The 21,035-nt window shown below is 40.5% G+C and overlaps 1 protein-coding gene across 2 annotated transcripts in view; it reads left to right on the top strand.

Moving 5' to 3' along the window:
• BOC (BOC cell adhesion associated, oncogene regulated) overlaps positions 1-21,035 on the top strand; it is an 84,541-nt gene that overhangs the window by 40,225 nt on the left and 23,281 nt on the right. For both annotated transcript variants that reach the window (XM_042456721.1, XM_042456720.1), the window contains exons 2-4: positions 5,244-5,319; positions 5,938-6,127; positions 7,233-7,511. In XM_042456721.1, the coding sequence (XP_042312655.1) occupies positions 6,049-6,127; positions 7,233-7,511 (358 nt within the window). In that variant the 5' untranslated portion in view covers positions 5,244-5,319; positions 5,938-6,048. The remainder of the gene's footprint in view (positions 1-5,243; positions 5,320-5,937; positions 6,128-7,232; positions 7,512-21,035) is intronic.

Below are 21,035 nucleotides of genomic sequence, written 5' to 3'. Positions count from 1 at the left end.
CAAACTATTTTTTAACTTCTTACAGTGATTCTATTTGGTCCCTTACAACAGTGAGGGACCAAAATCAGGCATACATTGAAAGTTTGATTTAAACCTGTTCTAAACTCCCCTTGGTGTATCTTTAATTGTGTTCTTTCCTTGGATAGCTCTTCCAGTCTGAACAGTTGACTACAGAAATTCTACAAGTCCGACTATTTTCCTCAGTATTACAAAAAATCCTTCATTTTTTCTCTCATCTTTTTTTTTAACCTTCCACAGTGCCAAGGTGTGCATGATACTGAAACATAGGTTATGTTTTATGTAGATGTGTTTTATTGTATATGTTTTTTCTTATATAATAAAGTTTATAATAATAATAAAAAAGGGGAAAAAAAGAAACATAGCCCTAAATCTAATTGCTAGTCCAAGAACAGACCATTTTAATCAGTGGAATTTATTAAAGGTTAACTTGTCTTCAAGTTGTTTCTGACTTAATGGTAACTCTAAGGTAAACCTATTTTGAGGTTTATTGGCAAGATTTTTTTCAGAGGGGTTTTGCCTTTCTCTGAGGTTGAAAGAGTGTGACATACCTAAGGTTTTTGTTAGAATCATAGAGTTGGAAGAGACCCCAATGGCCATCCAGTCCAACTCCATGCCATGCAGGAACTCCCAATCAAACATACATGACAGATGACCATCCAGCCTCTGTTTAAAGACCTCCTTTGTTGCTGAAGAGGGATTTGGCCCCCAAACTTCTGGAGTCCTAGTCCATGCTGGCTTGACTTTCCATACATCAACTGAATGGGGCTTCTCAAGGTGGAACTGGCAATTGAATGTAGGCCAGAGTTGGAAATTGTATATATATTGGGCTGTCGTTGGACTTGCCAAGTTAGCTAATGGTGAGGGATGCTGGGAGCTACAGTCCAACAATTTCTAAAAGGCTGCCGGCCAAGCATGCTTTTCCTTAGATCTCAAACCATGTAAAGAGTGGCAGTGGCTATAACTGAGCCGAAATGAAAGCCTAGTATTTTTTATTCTTGGCTGAATTTATTGCAGTCAATCCATATTAACTCAGAAATCCAGGGAGGGTTGCTCCCAAGTAAGTGTGCATAAGATTACAAATGAGGTCACTCAACTGTAAAGCATTGATGAACCAATCCATTTGACTGAAGACCTGGCAGAATTGCTGTTGCCCTTACACAGGAAACCACCTTACAGGCTTTCACAATTCTGCCTCCCTGTCTGAGTTTTCTTTTCATCTCTGCTCTCCCAGACACCTTCTTCCCTCTACTCTCCTTCATCGTTTTCTCCCTATGCAATAAAAAGGAATTTTCATGCCCAGCAGCTGAAAAAAGGACTGGTTTTCATTTAAGACCCTCCTCATAAATTTCAGATGGTGTGGTAGTAACAAGAATTGCTTGGCTGGGCCTTATTTAAGCAGCAGGGGGTTTGGAGCTGCAGGCAGCATTTCCTCAATAAAACCATCAACAAACACCTCTGTAGTTGCCAATGTTAGAATTGTAGGACTCCATCTCCCTTTGTCTCATCCCCCTTACTTCACCTTACTCCTTGCAATGTATGCACCCCCTCCTTGAGTATCATGGGGAATGGGGAATTTTGCTGTTAATTTTTACACCCTGAGCATCTGATTCATCCCTCCTTAATCTCGCTCTGCTAATAGCTCAGTCCTTTGATTTACTGAAAGTTATTTCCTTGCTCTCTGTCCATGGACAGGAAATTGTTGTTTTAACCTGACAGGAAAGAAAGTATAAAAACAAAATTGTTCTTTCTCCTCAGTCCAGTAAAGGTGTTGTAGCTTTGACAAGCAATGTGAGAGATTCACAGGCTTTCATTGGTGTGACAATTAACTGGATTGGCACAATCCAGCCAAATTTAAACAGTTTGAGTAGAAAAATGAAGCACAGACAAAAATCTCTTCCATTGGAGCTAGTGAAACTTTAAAATGCTTAATTTTTGGCTGTACCATGTTCAGAATATTTACCTTTAAATTACATTTTGCAGTGAAAATTGTAATATTAAAACATAGCAAATCCTCATTTTGGGGGAAAGGCAACATATAAATGCAAGCACTCAATATTATAATGTTAAAACACAGTTGGGATAGGCTCCGAGAAAACAAATTGAGTGGGTATCTATAGTTATCTTACTAGAAACCTATATCAGTTTAGAGTTTTTAAAGTCTATGATGTTTGAACAGATTTTGTTAACATTACAATTGTGGACATTAATTGACAAAGCTTATGCAATAATAGATTATTAAACTTCCAGGTACAGAGAAGATTTGTGGGGGGTGGGGGTGTTGGAAATATTTAATTATGGATGATTTCTTTAATATGATGCAGTTAAACTAGAAATAGTAGTCTTTTTTTCTTGAATATGATGCAGTTAAATTAGAACTAGTAGTCTTATTTATTTATTTAGGTATTTATATCCCACCCTTCAGCCCTAATGGCTCTCAGAGCTAGGGTTGCCATATCCCGCCCCCCGGCGGGACAGTCCCGGTTTGGGCGGTGCCGTCCCGGTCCGGTTTGGCGCCAAAACCGGAACGGCCCCGCCCACCGAGGCCCCGCGGCGGCTACAAGGCCTTGCTGAGGCCTGGGAAGGATCTCCGCGGTTGGAGCTCCAGCCGCGGAGACGCTCCCTCCCGGGCCCCAGCGAGGCCTTTGAGGCGCCTCCGTGGTCGATGCTCCGGCCGCGGGGGCCTCCAAGGCCTCCGCGAGGCCAGGGAGGAGGAGGAGGCCGCTTCCCACCGCGGCCATCGCCGCGATGAGGAACAGCCTCCGCCTCTTTCCCGGCCTGGGAGCCGGCCTAGGCTCCCTCTCAGGCCGGGAGGAGGAGGAGGAAGCCCGGCACTGCGGCGATCGCCGCGATGCCAAGCTTCCCCCCGCCCTTCCCGGCCTAGGCTTCCTCTCAGGCTGGGAGGAGGGGGAGGCTGCTTGGCACCGCGGCAATCGCCGCGATGCCAAGCTTCCCCCCCGCCCTTCCCGGCCTGAGAGCCGGCCTAGGCTTCCTCTCAGGCCGGGAGGAGGGGGAGGCTGCTTGGCACCGCGGCAATCGCCGTGATTCCAAGCGGCCCCCGTTCTTCCTCCCGGCTTGGGAGCCGGCCTAGGCGTCCTCCGAAGCCGGGATTAGGAGGAGGAGGACAGGGTTTGAAAATGTAGGCCTTTTTTTTTAAAATTTCCTAGCCAGGAAATTAAAAAAAAGTCCTACATTTTCAAACCTGGTCCTACATTTGTCCCGGTTCGGTGGTCCTCCATTATGGCAACCCTACTCAGAGCGGCTTACAATTATTATTTTTAATCAGACAGTTCCCTGCCCTCAGGCTTACAATCTAAAAGACACAACACAAAAGGAGAAGGGAATGGTGGAGGGAAAGGGGATGAAGTCCAGTGGTCCTTCTCTCCCTCTGAGGCTGGACCAAGGCAGATGGATTGGAGGGAGGGCTCTTCTTTCTTCGAGGCTAGCCCTGATGGAGCTGGACCTGCCTGGTCTTGGAAAGAACAGGAACAAAAATCCTGATCTTTTTAATAAGTCTGGATGCGCCCAAACTTGTCCTACTGCTTTTCATTGGACCTTAAATTCTACTATAATATATACTTGTGAATAAGTCAACAAATTTTAGTCAAAAATTGGCCCCAAACCCCTGAATTGACCTGTCCATTGGTCTTTTAATAGGTTCCAATTACTTATAATTCAAAAGGGTTGAAAAAGCATTTCTGGGATTAGAGAGAAGGGCCCAGGCATTGTCAATTCTTTGGGCACAACAACCTGGACCTCAAGGGGAGCTGGGCTGAGATGAAAAAGGAGGGGAATTATCATAGGAAAGTGATAAGGAAGGCACTGCTATCAATGCACACTGTTTAGTTCTGAGGAGATGATGCCACAGAGGGGAGAGAGGCTGGTAGAAGGTCACTCATTTGTGGCATGCATATTCACACAAATACAGACATGATGAGGGAGAAATGTGTTTGACGCTACCACCAGGATGCACTAGAAAGAGCTGCCAAGGCTCCTGTAATTCCAAGGCCTTGGCAGCAGTAGCATCAACAAATAGCAAGAGCAACCCAACCAAGGGACCAACCCAAGCAGCCACCATAATTTTTAATTTAATTTAATAGGGTCAAAAGAACAGTTCGGGGGCCAGAAAGAAGGGCTGAGATTTCACTGGGTCTTTGGATACAACAAGGTTCACATCAGGAAGGTTTGAGGTGGGGTGAAAAGGGAGGAGAATATAGAAGGAAAAGAGGAGGAAACTGGAACCCGTTAATTTGATACATAGTCAAAAGATTGGACCACATATTGAATATGCAGTACTGGGCATTAATTTGGAATGGTTGAAAAAGCAGGTTCTTGTAAAGTGGACGACACCTATACTGCACCTTAACTCTTACCAAAAAAGAGAGAAACATCCCCTTTTCTGGGCAGACTGGTAAAAGACCTGTTTGAATGCCTGAATGGGAAAATAGTGGCAGCCCCTAATTTTATCCTCAATATATCCATAGCTCAACATGCATAATTTTGGCCCCAAAACCTGACCATGAGGTTGACGTATACATATATATGGTATACTTGTTGGTATATTTGGTATATGGTATATTTGTTTGGATACAGCTGAATGCTTATTCACTGGACTGGTTTTGTTAACAAGGAAAATCGCTTACTATAGTATGTGAGTGAATTCTGTTTAGTATCTAGTGTTTCTTTTCTGTGTCTCCTTCATATAAAGATAGTTTTCTTTCCAAAACTTTTCTTTTCCTGTTTTTCTCTTTCCTTTCCAGAGTAGAATCTGTTTGTATAAAAAAAGAGCCCCAGGGCTAAGGAAATCTATTCATTTGTCTTTCTGTTTAAACCAAAATATTTTTTATAACCACAGCCAAATAACTAGGTAACAGAACTTGGCAAACAAACTAATTGAACTGGAGTTGATTGGACGTGTTCTACTTCTTCTTTTAATGTGCTGAAAGTACCCTTTATAGCACATTTGTTCACTGGGATATTTCATCTGTGGCAGGTAGAATTCATACCATGGGAGCTAAATTTATAAAAACCTGCAAATCCTGAAGGGAACACCATTGGAATGTGGTGAGGGATGCAATTCTATTGCTCACTTAAATGAATATGTCACCTGTACAGTCAGTGCTCAGAAAAGTTACTTTTTTGGGTTAAAATTCCTATACTCCTCCAGATAGCATGGGTACTAGTTGTACCACAAGTGACTTATGTTCTGCTGTTCTTTTTCTCAGGTACAGTTGTAACTTGGGGCAGCGGCAAACGGAAGGCTTCTGCTTGCTTTACCTACCAAATCTGTTGCTCAAAAAGGTAATCATTTCTGTTAACTCCACAAGTAGCTGCAAGACTGTATATTAAAATGCTCATGATTTCACTCTAGTCATATGTTGTTAGTTGCAGTTTCTTGACCTCTGGGTGAGAGAACTTATGCTTTTTTCAGCTTCTGAATAGCATGTTAGAAATGCTGTTCCCTGTGGATCTTACTATTTCATTTATTAATGCAATTAGGAGATTTGTTAGCCCTAAGGCAGACAAATAGATTGTGCTGCAGCAGTCATGGTTATGATGACTTCCTTTTGTAAGCAAAGGCAATAGGATCAGAACTGCCTAGTTTCTTCACCTTAATTGCTTTCCTAGCAACTAACAGTCATAAATTGTGCAGTTATAACCTATTCAAGGGTTCTTTTCTCCAGTGAATTCAACAAACAGGATATACAACAAAATTTTGAAGTATGGAACACTCATGTTCTGGGTTCTAGTCAGAGGGTCATGACATTTTTAGCATATTCCTGCCAATTGCCCCCCTCCTTCTCCATATCTTCTTAGTGTTAAGGGGCACCTATTTAGGGGCCATCTGTGTTTGTCTTATAGTTGGTTCAGCATGATTACCTTGTATCTTGATTAATTCTCTGCTCCCACCTCTTCCAGTTGTCCAGGGTGTTCCACAAAGTTGAATCTCCAACTTGAAGTCCTTGGGGGGCAGCATATGGGAAATCCACTTGGTACCTTTTGCTCCAGATTCCTCTGCATGGGATTACCATGATACCAGGGGAAAAGGGACCAATGACTGCTGTTGCCTATTTGCTGTTGGCATCTGTTGGCTGCATTGCAAATTTGGGTGAGTATTCTGTTTTGTATTTTGTTTTTCATTTTACCCAGCATTTTAGGGCATGTATCTTATTTACATTTCTTTATATTTTATTTCTTAAAGAGATATCATTTTATTCAAATTCATACGTTATATTTTTATATAAACAAAAATGTTTTCAGGATTATCTATGGTAACCCTGGCTTAGCATTGGCTAGCAGTGTACTGAAGCATGCTGTGTAATTGTTCCTGTTTGCAGAGGGAGCAGCCAAAGAAAAAATAGACCAAAACATGGTTTGTTTATCATGTTCTGCAAACCCATGCAGAATTGCCTCTGCATTTTTTCTCTCTTAACAAATTAGAGAAAAATTAAGAACATAAAACTGTGTGTTCATGTAATGTGTACAGCATGAAATTAAAAACTAAACTAAACTGTGTGGACAGCTAAACATATCATTAGTAATGTCAAGAACACAAACTTGAAAGCAGCCATATCTAACTGAAGCAGTATTTTAAAGAAAACTCAAAATTTATAATATTTCAGCAACTTGAGAAGAATAAATAATACTATAAACATTAAGAGAATAAAGCCATAAAAAGGTCCAGTGGCTGAAGAAGTGCATAGATTGCTCTTACTGCTAGGTAGTAGTAGAACCCTGTTCAGGCATCCAAAAGTAGCTAAAATAAATTATTAAGAGGAATAGTTTGAAAAGGAGAGGCTCTACATGAGTAGAAGCCTTTATTTTTCAGGGTTCTGGATTGCTAAGAGAGCCTTCCTGTGTAGCCTTTCTTGTTTTCAAAGCATTACTCTCCGTGTGAAAAAAGTAACAACAGAGAGAATGTCCTTGTCCTGTTCCTATGCTCCTATGTTCTGGTTAACCTCATATTGCATACCTTTCATAGCATCATTTTCAACAACTTTTAGTTATTTGGCTATATACCCAAATTACTATCTGACAGCTTATGAATCCCAGACCAACATTGGGGAGTTATTGATTTAATAATTTGCTGCCTAAAGAACTTGAAGATATTTAGGCTTTAGATAACTGGATTAGAGAGTACCTGCAGTGGACTAGATAGTCTCCCCTTAGTAAACCAGCACTTAAAATGATTTTGGGATGTTTCTTCTATGCAGGTGAATCTCTTCAGGTCACTATTCAGCCTGCTTCTGTTGTCCAGAAGCATGGTGGCTTGGTGACCCTGCAATGTGTGCCTGAGCCTTTGAAAGTAAACATTACTTGGAGATTGAATGGAAAGGAAGTGCCTCCATCAGATGATATTCTGGGGATCCGTATCGATCAGAGACTTCTCACCATTGGTGCCTTAAACAACCACACAGTGGGACGATATCAGTGCATAGCCCATGTGCCTGAAGGTGTTGTTGCCAGTGTTCCAGCCATGGTGACATTAGCTAGTGAGTAGCTTTGCTTTTTCTTTTCAAACCTCAATGCATAGCTTCTAGTTTTAATTGGTTCTGCAAGGGTAGGGGAGGGCATTTATTCCCATACATAGAGATACCATTTATTTGGAGTCTGGCCTTTTCGATAGATTGGTACTCCTTTCACAATATATTTTGTTTCAGAGAGGCTTATTATTATTATTTTGGCACAAACAAATTACTTTCCTGAAAGACATCTCTTAGAATCCCGCTGCCAGGATGACAAGAGGTTGTACTGACTGGCGAATTCTGGGAACTGTGCTCCGAAGATGACCTTTCCATGCTCTAGTTTGACTACGAATGTAATTTTGAAGCACATCCCTGCTAGACTGGTTGAGAAAGTAACTTACTGCATATCTGATTTCCCATTGGGGTGCAAACAGTGTAATCAAATTGTGATACTGACATTGTTTAAGAATCAAGAGTTCTGACAGAGCAAGCCCATGAGGTAAATCTTATTATCTTTATTAATCATTGGACAGAACTGCTGTGCAACCTGTTTTAGCTAGAAACAGAAGGGTTCCCTCTTCAGGGCACCACAAGGTGTGGAGAGAATATAGAAAGGAGATATGCCTTTAAAAAAAATGGAAGGAGATACATTTGTGCACAATGGGCTGGTTCTGTTTCAAAGCCAAGAATTGTTGGCTTGTCATCAAGATATTAATCAGAAGTGAAATGTTTAGATTGGGCAGGGTCAGAAAAGAGAAGCAGAATAGAAATGAAGTAAAAGCAGCTCCAAGACTCTGTGGGAGGGGTCTGCCATTGGGTTGAAGCCTTTGGGGGATTTGGATTGAGCTCTGCAGTTAGATTAAGTTTCGCAGAGTGCATTCCAGAGCAGAATGGCGGCTGTGTTTTGCTTGTGGTCTCACAGGGGAGGGGAGCGAAAAGGTGGATGGGATTACTCAGAGCATGGTTTGCATTTAAGAGGGACTGGGAAAGTGCTGCTTGCTCTGCCTCTTAGAACAGTTGTTTTCCTTATGAGCCTCCCTAGTGTTCTCTCAAATGTTTTTTATTTCAACAAAGCTGTCATTGTTCAGCCTACCTGGCTGATGACTTTCCTCTTCAGCAGGAAGACTAGCTTTCATTTCTAGGCTTTTAGAAGATATCCTTAGTACCCATAAAGTATACGATCCAGCTTCTTTCTTCCATTCCCCACCCCTCATTTAAATGTTTTTCATGATTTTAAAAGAGAATGATGGTAGCACTGCCTAATGGCAAGTTGTTTCACAGAATGTATGATGCAGCAGTAGTTACTGAAGGAAAACAATCTCTAAGAAGTATGGCTTCAGATCCCCTCCCTAATCTTATGGTATGATGCATAATGTAGAGATATATCTATGATTGAAGCTGTATATGATTTTCTACAACTGTCAGTTTGTATTTGACTGAATGGAAGAACATCTGAAAACAATTTAACTTTACATTTTCAAGGACTTCTTTTAACTCCAGATTTACTTTTTCTTCAAAGTGGCTTAAATTTGCATTACCTGGTAGGAGGAAAAGTTAATTCACTAACAAAGCAATTGTAGACAAATACACTCACAAGTAAGTGCTACTGATCTCAGTAGAACTTTCTTCCAGATAAGTGTGTAGGTTTGCAGCCTGTGATTGTGTAGATCTAAATATGAAGAGTGGATATGCAACAGACAGGAGCATAATCACCTTCCTTATACTGTCAGCCCTTGAAATCCATGGGGGATCTGTTCCAAGGGCTGATGGAGGGAGCCGGAGCCAGCGCAGAGGCTTGGGGTGTTGGGACGGGGGTGGGTGGGGTGAGGGGCTCTAAGATCCAAGCCTTGGCCCCCAATCTGTCTCCCTCTGGCCAATGGGGCTCCAGCCTCTACCTCGAAAGCCAAGCCCAAGGCAAAAGCCTCGGAGGGGAGGGAGGGAGGACTTCAGTCCCATTGTCCCCAATGGTGACTCGGCTGTGTGCATGCACCACCATTGAGGACAGTGTGGGCTTGCTGTCTATGGATGCTCAAATCCGCAGATAGCAAGTCCTCAGATATCAAGGTCCCACTATACTCAAGTCAGACTATTAGCTCAACTATCCCACTATTGTCAGCACTGACTGGCAGCATTCTCCAATGTTTCAGACAGGTTTTCTGGCCTTCCCTGGAGATGTCAGAGCTTGAACTGGGAACTAGAGAGAGCTAGAGAGTTCTCTGTCATTGAGCTGTGGCCCTTGAGTTTGGATTGCTACCTTTAGATTTTTGCTCTAATGTTGCTGTGTTTTGTGTACATGAGAAATTTGCTTAATTAAAAGAGAGCACAGGACTACATGCCTACATTTATGAAGCTAATAACAAGAGAGTGAATGTAATTTACATTATTCAGTAACTTGTAAATTGTTACTAAAAGGCTGGTGGCAGACTGGACACGCAGTTGGAAGAAAGCTAAATACCTGTGAAGAGGAGCCAGTTGGGCTGGAAATGCTTGAAATCCTGGAGATCCCTTCTCACTTGCTGTTGTCAATATGGAGGTGGGGAAAGTTTGCTCAGCAGGCTGCACACAGCTTCTCAACCCCACTTTCTGCAGCCTCAGAGTCCTCCCCACCATACATTTGATTGATTTTTGGGGGGAAGGGGGAGTCCTAAACTACTGAAGCTAACTATCAACTACTTATGCATTGTACTTTGGTCAGTTTTCAGCTATAACTGGTAGAGTGGTCTGAAAGTGAAAATTGGTCCAAACCATAGTTCCCCAGCTTTGACTTGGTATAATGCAGTTACTTATGTTACATCTTTGGGCAAAGGGCACTGGAATTGTTGAAGCTTAAGCAGCAATAGGAAGGATACTGGGCTCACGCTTTAGCCAGTTGCATGCATAGCCTGCAAGGAAGAGTGCTCTGGAAAGGGCAAGATGATTCCAGCCATTCCCATTTGCAGGCAATGAGCAGATGTAGGAAACCTGCTCCTCCATCCCTCAGGATGCACACTTTTGTCTGAAAGATGATTTCCAATTTTCAGTTGCTCTGGGGATGCAGAAGTAGAGGAAGTGCTGTGCCCCCAGCTAGAACAACAAGGTCATTTTGTTAAGCTGTTGAAAGTCACCTTGAATGTCATTTGATTGAAATATGACATATACATCCTTTAACTAAATAAATGTGTTGACAGAAAAGATAAACAAGGATAGCCATCTATTACAGAGACAGCTAAGGTTGCTGAAGATTTCCTTTGTCGTAGAGCCACTGCAAGGTAAATACTTTTCCAGACATTTGAAGATCCTGTTGGGATTTAGCTAGGGAAGAAGTTAAAGTTGAAGCTCAGTCTTCCTTTAGGAACAGTATTCAAAGTAGGCGTGGCTGATGGCTCCATTGTGGAAGGAAAAAGGTAGAGAGAAGTTATAAGAAGAGAAAGAAATGAGCAGAAATTGGTGAAGATGCATTTGAGAGGAAGGCTGGGAAGAACCTTTGGGTCATTATTCAGTATGTTCCAAGAGTTGGCTGATTCCTTATGTCCTCACTTTGTAGCCCAGAGTACAAGTACATTTGGTTCCTGGGGAAGCTTGTGTTAAAACTGTTGGCTGTTGGGGAACAGATCTGTCTGTTCATAAAAACGTTACATGTCACCAAATAATATACATCACCTTTCCTCTTACCTAGAGGCACCTTGTCTAAAAGAGATTATCCCTGCCAATATTTTTGACATGTTGTTGGCAGTTGAACTCTGGCCTTGGGACGTGCCTTTTTTTAGTGTGAAGGTGCTGATTGGCATGCTTGGGCTGGTTTCTCTTAAGGCTGCATGAGAGCTAGTTGAGACTAGAAGTTAATTCCGTCAGGAACTCTTTTAAAGCAGAAGAAGACAAAGATAAATGGATATATTGGTTATTGTTAACATAGCACTTGATGGAAGGAAGGAAGTATGAAAAAGTATGAGTAGCAGTACAACTGCCAACATGTATATTAGGAAGATCAGAGCTTGACAAAGTTACTACAGCTCACAGAATTTTCCAGTTTATAAGGTCACTGGCTATATTGGCTGAGGGATTCTGGAAGTTCCAATTTAAAAAATACTGTAAACCTTTGAGAAAGACATGTGTCACAGCTTCCAAGTGTATGTAATTACAACAAAGTGGAGACTCATGCCATCTTCATATTTCTTTTTTAAAGCTGTATTATTCATGAAGGGAAAACTTCATTGCCTTTTTCCTTACCAAAATGTAATATTTGTGGCTCTGATGGTTACAGAGGAAAACTTGCTGTGAGTTTAGAACTAGGATGGGGTTAGAAGGGATTTCCAGGAGTGTACATGTAGGAGTTCTTCAACTAAGAATAGTTCCACTTCTTTTTCATGATATCTGCTCCATTTCTGTGTAACTCTTTCCTAGTATTTTCATTTATTGTTCTCTAAGACCCAGCATTTTTCAGCCTCAGACAGTATTTTCAATGGGATCACCCTCCTTCCAGATTGTATCTTTTATTGGTTCTAACTAGACTGGAAAAACACTATTTAGAACATTTCTTATCATCTATCCCTTTGCAAAACTACCTGAAATCATGCAAGTAGAGGCAAGAAAAGTATGGTAAAACTTAAGCAAACTCAATAAATTTGTAACAGACATTTTTGCTAGTATATGTTAAGAGCACCAATTTTAGCATAAGCAAGACCAGCTAACTCTGAAAAAAATGGGTTGCTCTAATTCACATCAGATGACTATAGCTCTGTGTGAATATCTGTCTGTCTGTTTATGTAAAATTCAAAGTTGGGGGGGGTCAGTTTTTAAAAAAGTTTTGTTTTTCAGCATTCTGTGAGAAACGCACAACCCCTTATTTATTAATATGCATGTTAGATTACATAAACATTCTTAACTTGCTTCTTTCATTTCTGAGATTCTGAAAACTAAGGTAGAAAAGAAGTCTTCACCTGGGTATCAGCTTTTTGCAAAGTGCCGGTGGGCAGTGACCCCTACTCAGAGACATCTTTAGGGACCTGGGGGTATTTGCAGCTGTCTTCTCAACAACAACAAAAAGCCTCATTCTTCATTTTGCTTTTGTCAGGGCCTCTAATCTGATAAGTCCCTTGATACAGCTGTTGGCTCCATGTTGAAAAGCCATTTTCCTCCTCCAAAACATTTAGGGTAGAGTTGCAGTGAGGGGAGAAGGAAAAGAAAACAAAAATGTTCCTGGGTTTATCATGATCATGTAGGTGAAGTGATAGTAAATATTTGATGAATAGGTTTGGACAGGAGACACAAGGAAGGGAAGTAAAGAAGTATTGGTTAATAGTTATGTAATATGTATGTGAGTTTGGGTACAATAGAGAGAGGGTAAGAAAGCACTTGTGATAGAAAATACATTTGAGAAGCATGAAAGTACAGGTGCAGGCAGTTGAGAATGGGGGAAATTGTGGTTATGCGGGATCTGAGTGATTACATGTATGTTGTTTTCAGTCAGCTGCACCCCTCCTATTCAGGGCATCAGCCTTTGCTGATTTCTGTTAGCTCACATGCATTAGTAGAATAAGTATGATTGCACAGTGACTGCTGGGCCAAACAGCAACAGCAGAACATATTAAAGGACTGTTTATACAGCTGCAGTAGGAAGTACCCCTTCTTTGAGCTACTTTGGTCCTATACTATCACTGTTCCATGTGATGTGTGGATACATCCTGTGACAATGTAGCTATTTTAGTTCAAGGAGATTTGCTTCCATCCTGTATGAAGCGCATCAGCAACCAAGTCACTGCAAAAAAAAAAAAAAAATCTGTACCCCGAGCTTGAATGGGGATTACAGTGAAATATCTCATATCCTGCTTTGTGTTGGAACAGGTTCTTAACTTATTTTCATTTCCTGCTCTTATAAGCTGCACCTTTCCAGAGCAGCCCCTTGGCTGAACTCAGTGCAATGTCAATATATTTGAAGATTTGATATTTATTTATTTATTTATTTATTTCATTTATTCTCATTTCCGAGGAGTGCTTCACTCTACCAAGTACATTTTCTTCTACCTCAGTCTAATACCTTCACTTAGGACTTGAGTCCCTCATGAGTTACAGGCATTGTTAATATCCTCCAGTTTTGGCAAGATGGACAGGAACTGCATAGGGAGCAGTGCCAGTTTAAAGCGATCTATTAAATGGAGCTAAAGGCAAACGGACATCTGCTTTTCCTTATTTTGCATTCTGATTCAGTTTAAGAATATCTCGTTTTTTCCTCTGATTCAGTCTATAAAACTTATTTTCAAGAGACAGTTAAAAGCTATGCTGGCCATTCACAAAGCATTAGATGTAGGTGTGGACTTAAAATCTTGCTTATACATACAGTGAATGCTAGTTGAGAAGTTGCCTTCAGCAGATGTACTGTACGTACAGCATGATATTCTGTGGCATGTGAGGTTTGATGCACATTCCTCTACCACCACATGTATTCCCTACCACCACAATTGGCTCTGGTTTCCTGCCATGTGCATATATGGTGCACATGTGTTGAAATAATCACTTAATATGTTACAAATTATACATGGTGTAACCACTAAATCTTAACTGTGTCAAATGGCCCTGATACCTTCCTATATTCATTTTTAAACAAATAGCTGCCCTCTTCCAGGTCACACCTGATAAAATGGTAATATGAAAGATGCATACATTTCTTCTTCAGGGTTAATAACTGTGTATAGTGATTAGCATCTTCCATGCCAAGGGGGCAGTGATTCTGCACAGGGTTTAAATCTAAATTTTACAGGAACTATTTCAAGGTGCTGCTGAACCTCTTTTGGGGGTTAGGGTTAGATGAAAACCTTGGAGGAGTCACTGCTCCAGTGAAATGATAACCACCAGTCACCACTGGTATAATGGTATGAACATTGTTTTCCCCTCGTGTATATGCAAGGGACACAGATCTCAAGTCCGCGAAAATGGAGGCGTGGCTGTAGTTACTTTCACTTTACTCTCTTGTGAACTCTTAAGATGATATCACTGAATAGAAAGGCCAAAAGTGTTAATCTGGGCAATAAACTTTGGTGGCTTTTCTCAAGTCTCAGATATATCCACTTTCCAGTGAAAAGAAATGATGAAATATATCGCAGAATAAGACGAAGAATATAAAGTATTTTGCAAGAGAGAAACAAGTTTTAATTTTTGCATGAGATGTTTCCCCAGAGAGTTTTCAATTGGTATCTTTTCTGTCTGTAGCTTTGTTCAGATTCTCTGTACTGTAGCCTTTTCTTGTTTTAATGATGAAATAGCAAAATCTCTTCCTGAGGACCAAACACAAATAACTCCATTGGGACCCATGACCAAGCCACTTGGTTTTGTTTTACCCTCATAAATACAGTACATTTTTAACCTTATGAGTCTTGTGCTCTCTGTTCATCACGCCTCCCCAAATACAAACAGATCCTTCAGTGGCTGAAACCGTTGTTGTTTTCCCTCTGCATGGAAAGTTGTTCCCTAGTGGGTTGGACTGCAGAAGTGTTGGGCTGTTCTTTCTCTTCACTCATTGACTTTAAGCTTTTTTAAAGCCTGGAATCTGCTTTTGTGCATACACATCTTTTGCCAACAGTTTTGGAGCCTTTTCCTTGGCTGTGGGATACAAATACTGCTGTGATGAATTTGGACCACCAAGATGCACATTAATTTTTCCTGATTCTAGTTTATATTTTGTTGATCAGAGAAATATGTGGCATGAGCAGCTAAGCTTTCAGTTCTTGTTCAAGTTCTTCATTCACTCCTCCTCCATATTTTCCTTGACTCTTTGTACTCTGTAAAGAAGAAATGGGAGAGTAAAATCAGCATCATTTTCTTCTCAGACACAATTTTTTTAGCATGAGGAATGGAATGTGTCATAGAAACTTTGCAAATGAACAATTAACCTTCATCTGCTTGCAAAGCCCAGTGGAAACATAGTTCTCTCTCTCAAACTTGCCTTTAAAGGATTTATCATTTTCCTGAAGTTCACCCCTTTATACCTTCTTTTCCCTTTTTTAATTATTTTTTGGTTTTATGATGCCAAGGCATTCCTGAAGCATTAAAAATGTTTGCTGCAAATCATTTTCATGTCTTTGTTAAGTCTCCCTGTTGCTTCCCATGAATCCAAGCACTAGTACTGAAATATTCTGACAGCTAATACATTTTACATTTGGGAAGCCTTTTTGCCAGGCTGCCAAGGGAGCTGTTTTTATTTAAAAATGTTTTTGAAGCAATCTTGCTTTAATTAGCCTGTTTGAGAAATTTCATGTCACTTTTCCATGAGCGTGGGTGGGAGAACCTTGGAGCCAGAGCTATCTTTTGCTCTTGGAGAGCTGGTATAAATCCCAGAGAACGAAAACATATTTTTCCACTCTTCTAGTCTGCCAATAGACACTTGGCCATAGTTTTAGTACATAGGCTGTTTTAGTTTCTTCTGTCTCAGCTGTATGAATACTTGCATTGATTCAGTTGATCTGTAGATGGTATGCCCTCTCTTGGCTACCAGATCTCAAAATTTCAAAGCCCAAATGCTTTGTGTATTTTTAAAAAAGGAAAAATGAACTCTTTGAAAATAGCTTTTTCGTTTTTGTAAAGACCCCTTTTTCTTGTCATTCAGACAACTCCATACAACTCTGTGATTCCAAAGCTTAAAGGTGAAAGAACAAAGCCTTAGACTTTCAAGCTGCTAATCTTTAGAACTGCCATGAAGCATTGGGAAACACACACCTAAATCCCATTGGTTAGCCCTGAGTAGAATAGAATCATAAGAGTCATAGAATCATAAAGTTGGAAGAGACCACAAGAGTCATCCACTCCAACCCCTTGACATACAGGAATACACAAACAAAGCACCTCCGACAGATGGCCATCCAGCCTCTGTTCAAAAGCCTCCAAAGAAGGAGACTCCACCACTTTCCAAGGCAGAGTATTCCACTGTCTAACCGCTCCTACTGCCAGGAAGTTCTTCCTAATGTTTAGGTGGAATGAATCTCTTTTCCTCTTTGAATCCATTGCTCTGGGTCTTAATCTCTGGAGCTACAGAAAACATACTTGCTCCATCTTCAGTATGTCATCCTTTCAAATATTTAATCAGGGCTAACCATATCACCTCTTAACCAGTGAGTAGACTCACTGAATCAACTCTTGAACCATGAATCAACATGCAGATAAATCCCATTAATTCAGTGGTTTTTCCCTCTAGCTGAGATTAACAATAGAATTCAGGTTGCAGAGTTCTTTTGAGTGTAGGATGCTATTTACACCTGTTATTCATCATATATTTTCCCCTTTCCAAATGTACACATACACAATCAGACATAAGTTGCTCACTGGAAGGCCCGTTCTTGTGTGTATACATCCAGATGCTGCACTGAAAGACATGTGGACTAGAGTTGAAATCGCATATAGTCATAAGAGTAGACTGAGATATCTCAGATTCCCTCCAAAAGCAACATACAGAAGGAGTAAGAAAGTATTTCTTTCTTAGTTCTCCCCACCCCCCTCATCCTACTGGGATGCAGAAAGGGTGCTGTCATCCTGATAAATGCCCTGTGGGTAAGTATGGTTCCACTGCTAGATGCCATTCAGTTTACCCTGGTGTTTGTTGTTTTGGCAAGATGCTACCATAAAGACTTACGAAGATCAGATGTGCATCATGGATGGCTGTTCCATTATATATGCAATTGTCTTCAAAACTATTTGAAGAAAGAATGCAAGAAGCAAAGCCACTAAGATGTTATAGTTATTGATTTCTGCAAATACTACACTTCTTCCAAACATGAATTGTCAGTAAGATACAGTACACAATGTATAACATGTTATTTTGAACTTTTGAGTTTTAAAGAGTCCTGTGAGAAAGATGAGCAAAATGTTCTTGGGGTGACACAATAATTTTTACATGTTATGAACTTGCCCTGCTACATTCTTCCAGGCAGATTTACAGGTGTATATGTCCAAAATTTAGATCTACACCTGGTTTCTTTCGGATTGCTCCCAAAAGCATGATATCATTAAACAGAGAGTCTGTGAACATCTAGAAAGCAATGCCATAATCACAAAAAGTCAACATGGGTTTCAGAGAAACAAGTCATGCCAGACAAATCTGATCTCTTTCTTTGATAAAATTACCAGCTTGGTAGATAAAGGGAATGCTGTGGATATAGTATATCTTGATTTCACTAAGGCCTTTGACAAGGTTTCCCATGATATTCTTGCAAACAAGCTTGTAAAATGTGGGCTAGACAAAGTAACTGTTAAATGGATCTGTAATTGGTTGACCAGCCAAAGCCAAAGGGTGCTCAACAATGGCTTCTTTTCATCCTGGAGAGAAGTGACCAGTGGGGTCCCACAGGGCTCTGTCCTGGGCCCAGTGTTATTCAACATCTTTATCAATGACCTGGATGACAGAATTGGGGGTATACTAATCAAATTTGCAGATGACACCAAATTAGGAGGAATAGCTAATACCCCAGAGGACAGGATCAAAATTCAAAATGACCTGAATAGACTAGAAAGCTGGGCCAAAGCTAACAAAATGAAATTCAACACGAAGAAATGTAAGGTACTGCACTTAGGGCGGAGAAATAAAATGCACAGATATAGGATGGGGGACACCTGGCTGAATGAAACTACGTGTGAAAGGGATCTAGGAGTCCAAGTAGACCACAAATTGAACATGAGTGAACAGTGTGATGCGGCAGCTAAAAAGGCCAATGCAATTTTAGGCTGCATCAATAAAAGTATAGTGTCTATATCAAGAGAAGTAATAGTGCCACTTTATTCTGCTTTGGTCAGGCCCCACCTAGAATATTGTGTCCAGTTCTGGGGACCACAATTCAAAAAGGACATTGAGAAACTGGAGCGTGTCCAAAGGAGGGCGACTAAAATGGTGAAGGGTCTGGAAACCATGTCCTATGAGGAACGCCTTAGGGAGCTGGGTATGTTTAGCCTGGAGAAAAGAAGGTTAAAGAGGTGATATGATAGCCCTGTTTAAATATTTGAAGGGATGTCATATTGAGGAGGGAGCAAGCTTGTTTTCTGCTGCTCCAGAGAACAGGACCCGGAACAGTGGATGCAAGCTGCAGGAAAAGAGATTCCACTTCAACATTAGGAGGAACTTCCTGACAGTAAGGGCTGTTCGACAGTGGAACACACTCCCTCAGAGTGTAGTGGAGTCTTCTTCCTTGGAGGTCTTTAAACAGAGGCTGGATGGCCATCTGTCAGGGATGCTTTGATTGAGAGTTCCTGCATGGCAGGGGGTTGGACTGGATGACCCTTGTGGTCTCTTCCAACTCTACGATTCTATGATTCTATATGAGGCAGTACTGTGTATATGTTAGTTAGAAGACCTCTAGCAAATTGCTTATAAAATAAAAGAATTGTAATCTTCTGAAGATTCATGAGGTACTGTATTTGCATTGTGAGCACAGGGTTGGCACTATGTAATTGTGAAATGGTAGTATAGCACCAACAATACTATCTACTGTAGGTTACTTTCATCTTGAGTGTGGCTGTGTCACTCAGCTGCTTCTGTTTAGGGCTTATTTGATCCTTTCCTCTTCTGTTATTCGACTTGATTCCTATTTGTTGAGAAACGTTTATACCCAGTATTGAAATATTTTGAGGGTGGGATTTATTGGCAGAGTTTTATAACCCACTGTGACCCTATAGTCAGAAGAGCAATTTTTCCATTTCCCCATTGTCTAGTAATAAAGCAGGTGAGATGCTCTCAAACACCCATGATTAGCTCATGGATCCTGCCTCACTGTTGGAAATCACTGCTATAACTGTACGTAGAGATTGTTCAAGTCCTAAAAATATTGTCCTCATGAACATGGTTATTGGTGAAAGTGAGTTCCACTGGGTACAAGACTTGCTACAGCAGGTGGCTATTAAAGAAAAGGTTATTTTGAGAAAAGATCTTTTGACGTTACCATCTGGCCTTTTGACTCTTGAACCCTTGTGTATATGGTGCAAACAGAAACAATAGAAAAGGGGAAGAAAAAGGGAGGAAGGCTGATTTGTGTTGGAGGATGGGTTGTGGTGAAAGCTTATGCAAACTTTGGAACCATTGATCGAGTGCAGTAGTTTTAATGAGACTGTGGTATATATAAATGGTGGCCTACAGAAAGTGTGGTGTAGTGGTCTGAGGGTTGAACTATGCGTTTGGAGACTAAGGTTCGAATTCTGGCTAGTCCATGTAAACCCTCTGAATGACCTTGAGCAAGTTACTCTCTCAGCCTCAGAGAAAGGTATTGCCAATCCCCAGTTTGTTGTTGTTGTTGTTGTGTGTCTTCAATCACTTTCCGACTTACAGCAACCCTAAGGTGTTCCTAGCAAGTTTCTTTTGGGGGGGGGGGGGGTTGCCCTAGCCATCCTTGAAGGCTTGAGAGAGTGTGACTTGCCCAAGGTCACCCAATAGGTTTACATGACTGAGTGGGGAATTGAACCCTGATCTCTAGGGTCATGCCCCAATGCTCAAACCACTACACACTGTACACTATGTTTCACTATGTACTGGCAGTACCACCTCTGAGTATTCCTTGCCTAAGAAAACCCTATGAAATGTATGAGGTTGTCAAAGGTGTGCATGCATGTGCTCACACACAAACACACACTTTGCAATAAATGAATGATGTTCAAATATATGGACATCCCAATCAGATATGTGTTTACAATCATAGTGTGTGATTAACACACTATGAGGTCAAAGATGCAAGATTACATATGATTACTTGGAAGTAAATTCAGTTGAAAGCAGTGGGCTATAGTTCTAAGGAGTGTGATTAGGATTAAGATTCAAATGTGATACATTTAAGATCGTTGTAGTCTCTTGCCATATATGTATGATTTTTAACATCAGATCAAGAATTTTTTTACCTGCCAAGATGTTTTAAATGGGTTATATGGTCTAATCTTCTTAACACTTTTAAAAATTGTCTTAATTTTATTTGTTTTAAAAAATCTTGTAAGCGTTCAATCAATTTTGTTAATGAAGTTTTATTTACATCACTGATTTTTTTTATAAAGATGCAGTATAAAAATGTAATAAATACTCCAATAATAAAATGAAAATAAGTTTTTTAATGGAATCACCTCCTTATTCACCTTTAACACTGAGTTCAGATTAACTCAGAATTTAGTTTCTTTTATGCAAATGCTAATTTGTAGTTGTACTGTTATGCTAAAAATGGCATCAAATACAGACTTTTTTTTAAAAAAAAAGTGCTGAGAGCAGGAATTCCTTTTGTCCAAAAATGCAGCTTATTTTACAAAGTGTTCTCTTTAGTTCTGCTCAGCTAGTTTGGAATTATTTAGCTATATAACAGCTAATTTTAGAAATTTCTCTAATCTTAAAGGGTGATCAATAGCAGGCTGTACTGTACTTAAGATGTCTGCTCTCTTCCCTCTCTTTTGGTAAAGAAATTAGATAGCAAAAAGAACAATGAAGATCACGAGGAAAATAAGCTGAGTAGTAAAACATTCACCTGGGCTATATAATCTGTTTCCATTAAAAACAGATTTCCAGCTCAGAAGGAAGAAACAATGTGCATTTTTGCATGAAGCTAGTGACTTACTGTATAGTCTGCCCTC

Source organism: Sceloporus undulatus, chromosome 3 (assembly GCF_019175285.1).
Source record: "Sceloporus undulatus isolate JIND9_A2432 ecotype Alabama chromosome 3, SceUnd_v1.1, whole genome shotgun sequence".
Taxonomy (NCBI): domain Eukaryota; kingdom Metazoa; phylum Chordata; class Lepidosauria; order Squamata; family Phrynosomatidae; genus Sceloporus; species Sceloporus undulatus.
Note: the sequence above shows the minus strand (reverse complement) of the source record. Positions and strands in the feature narration are given on the sequence as shown.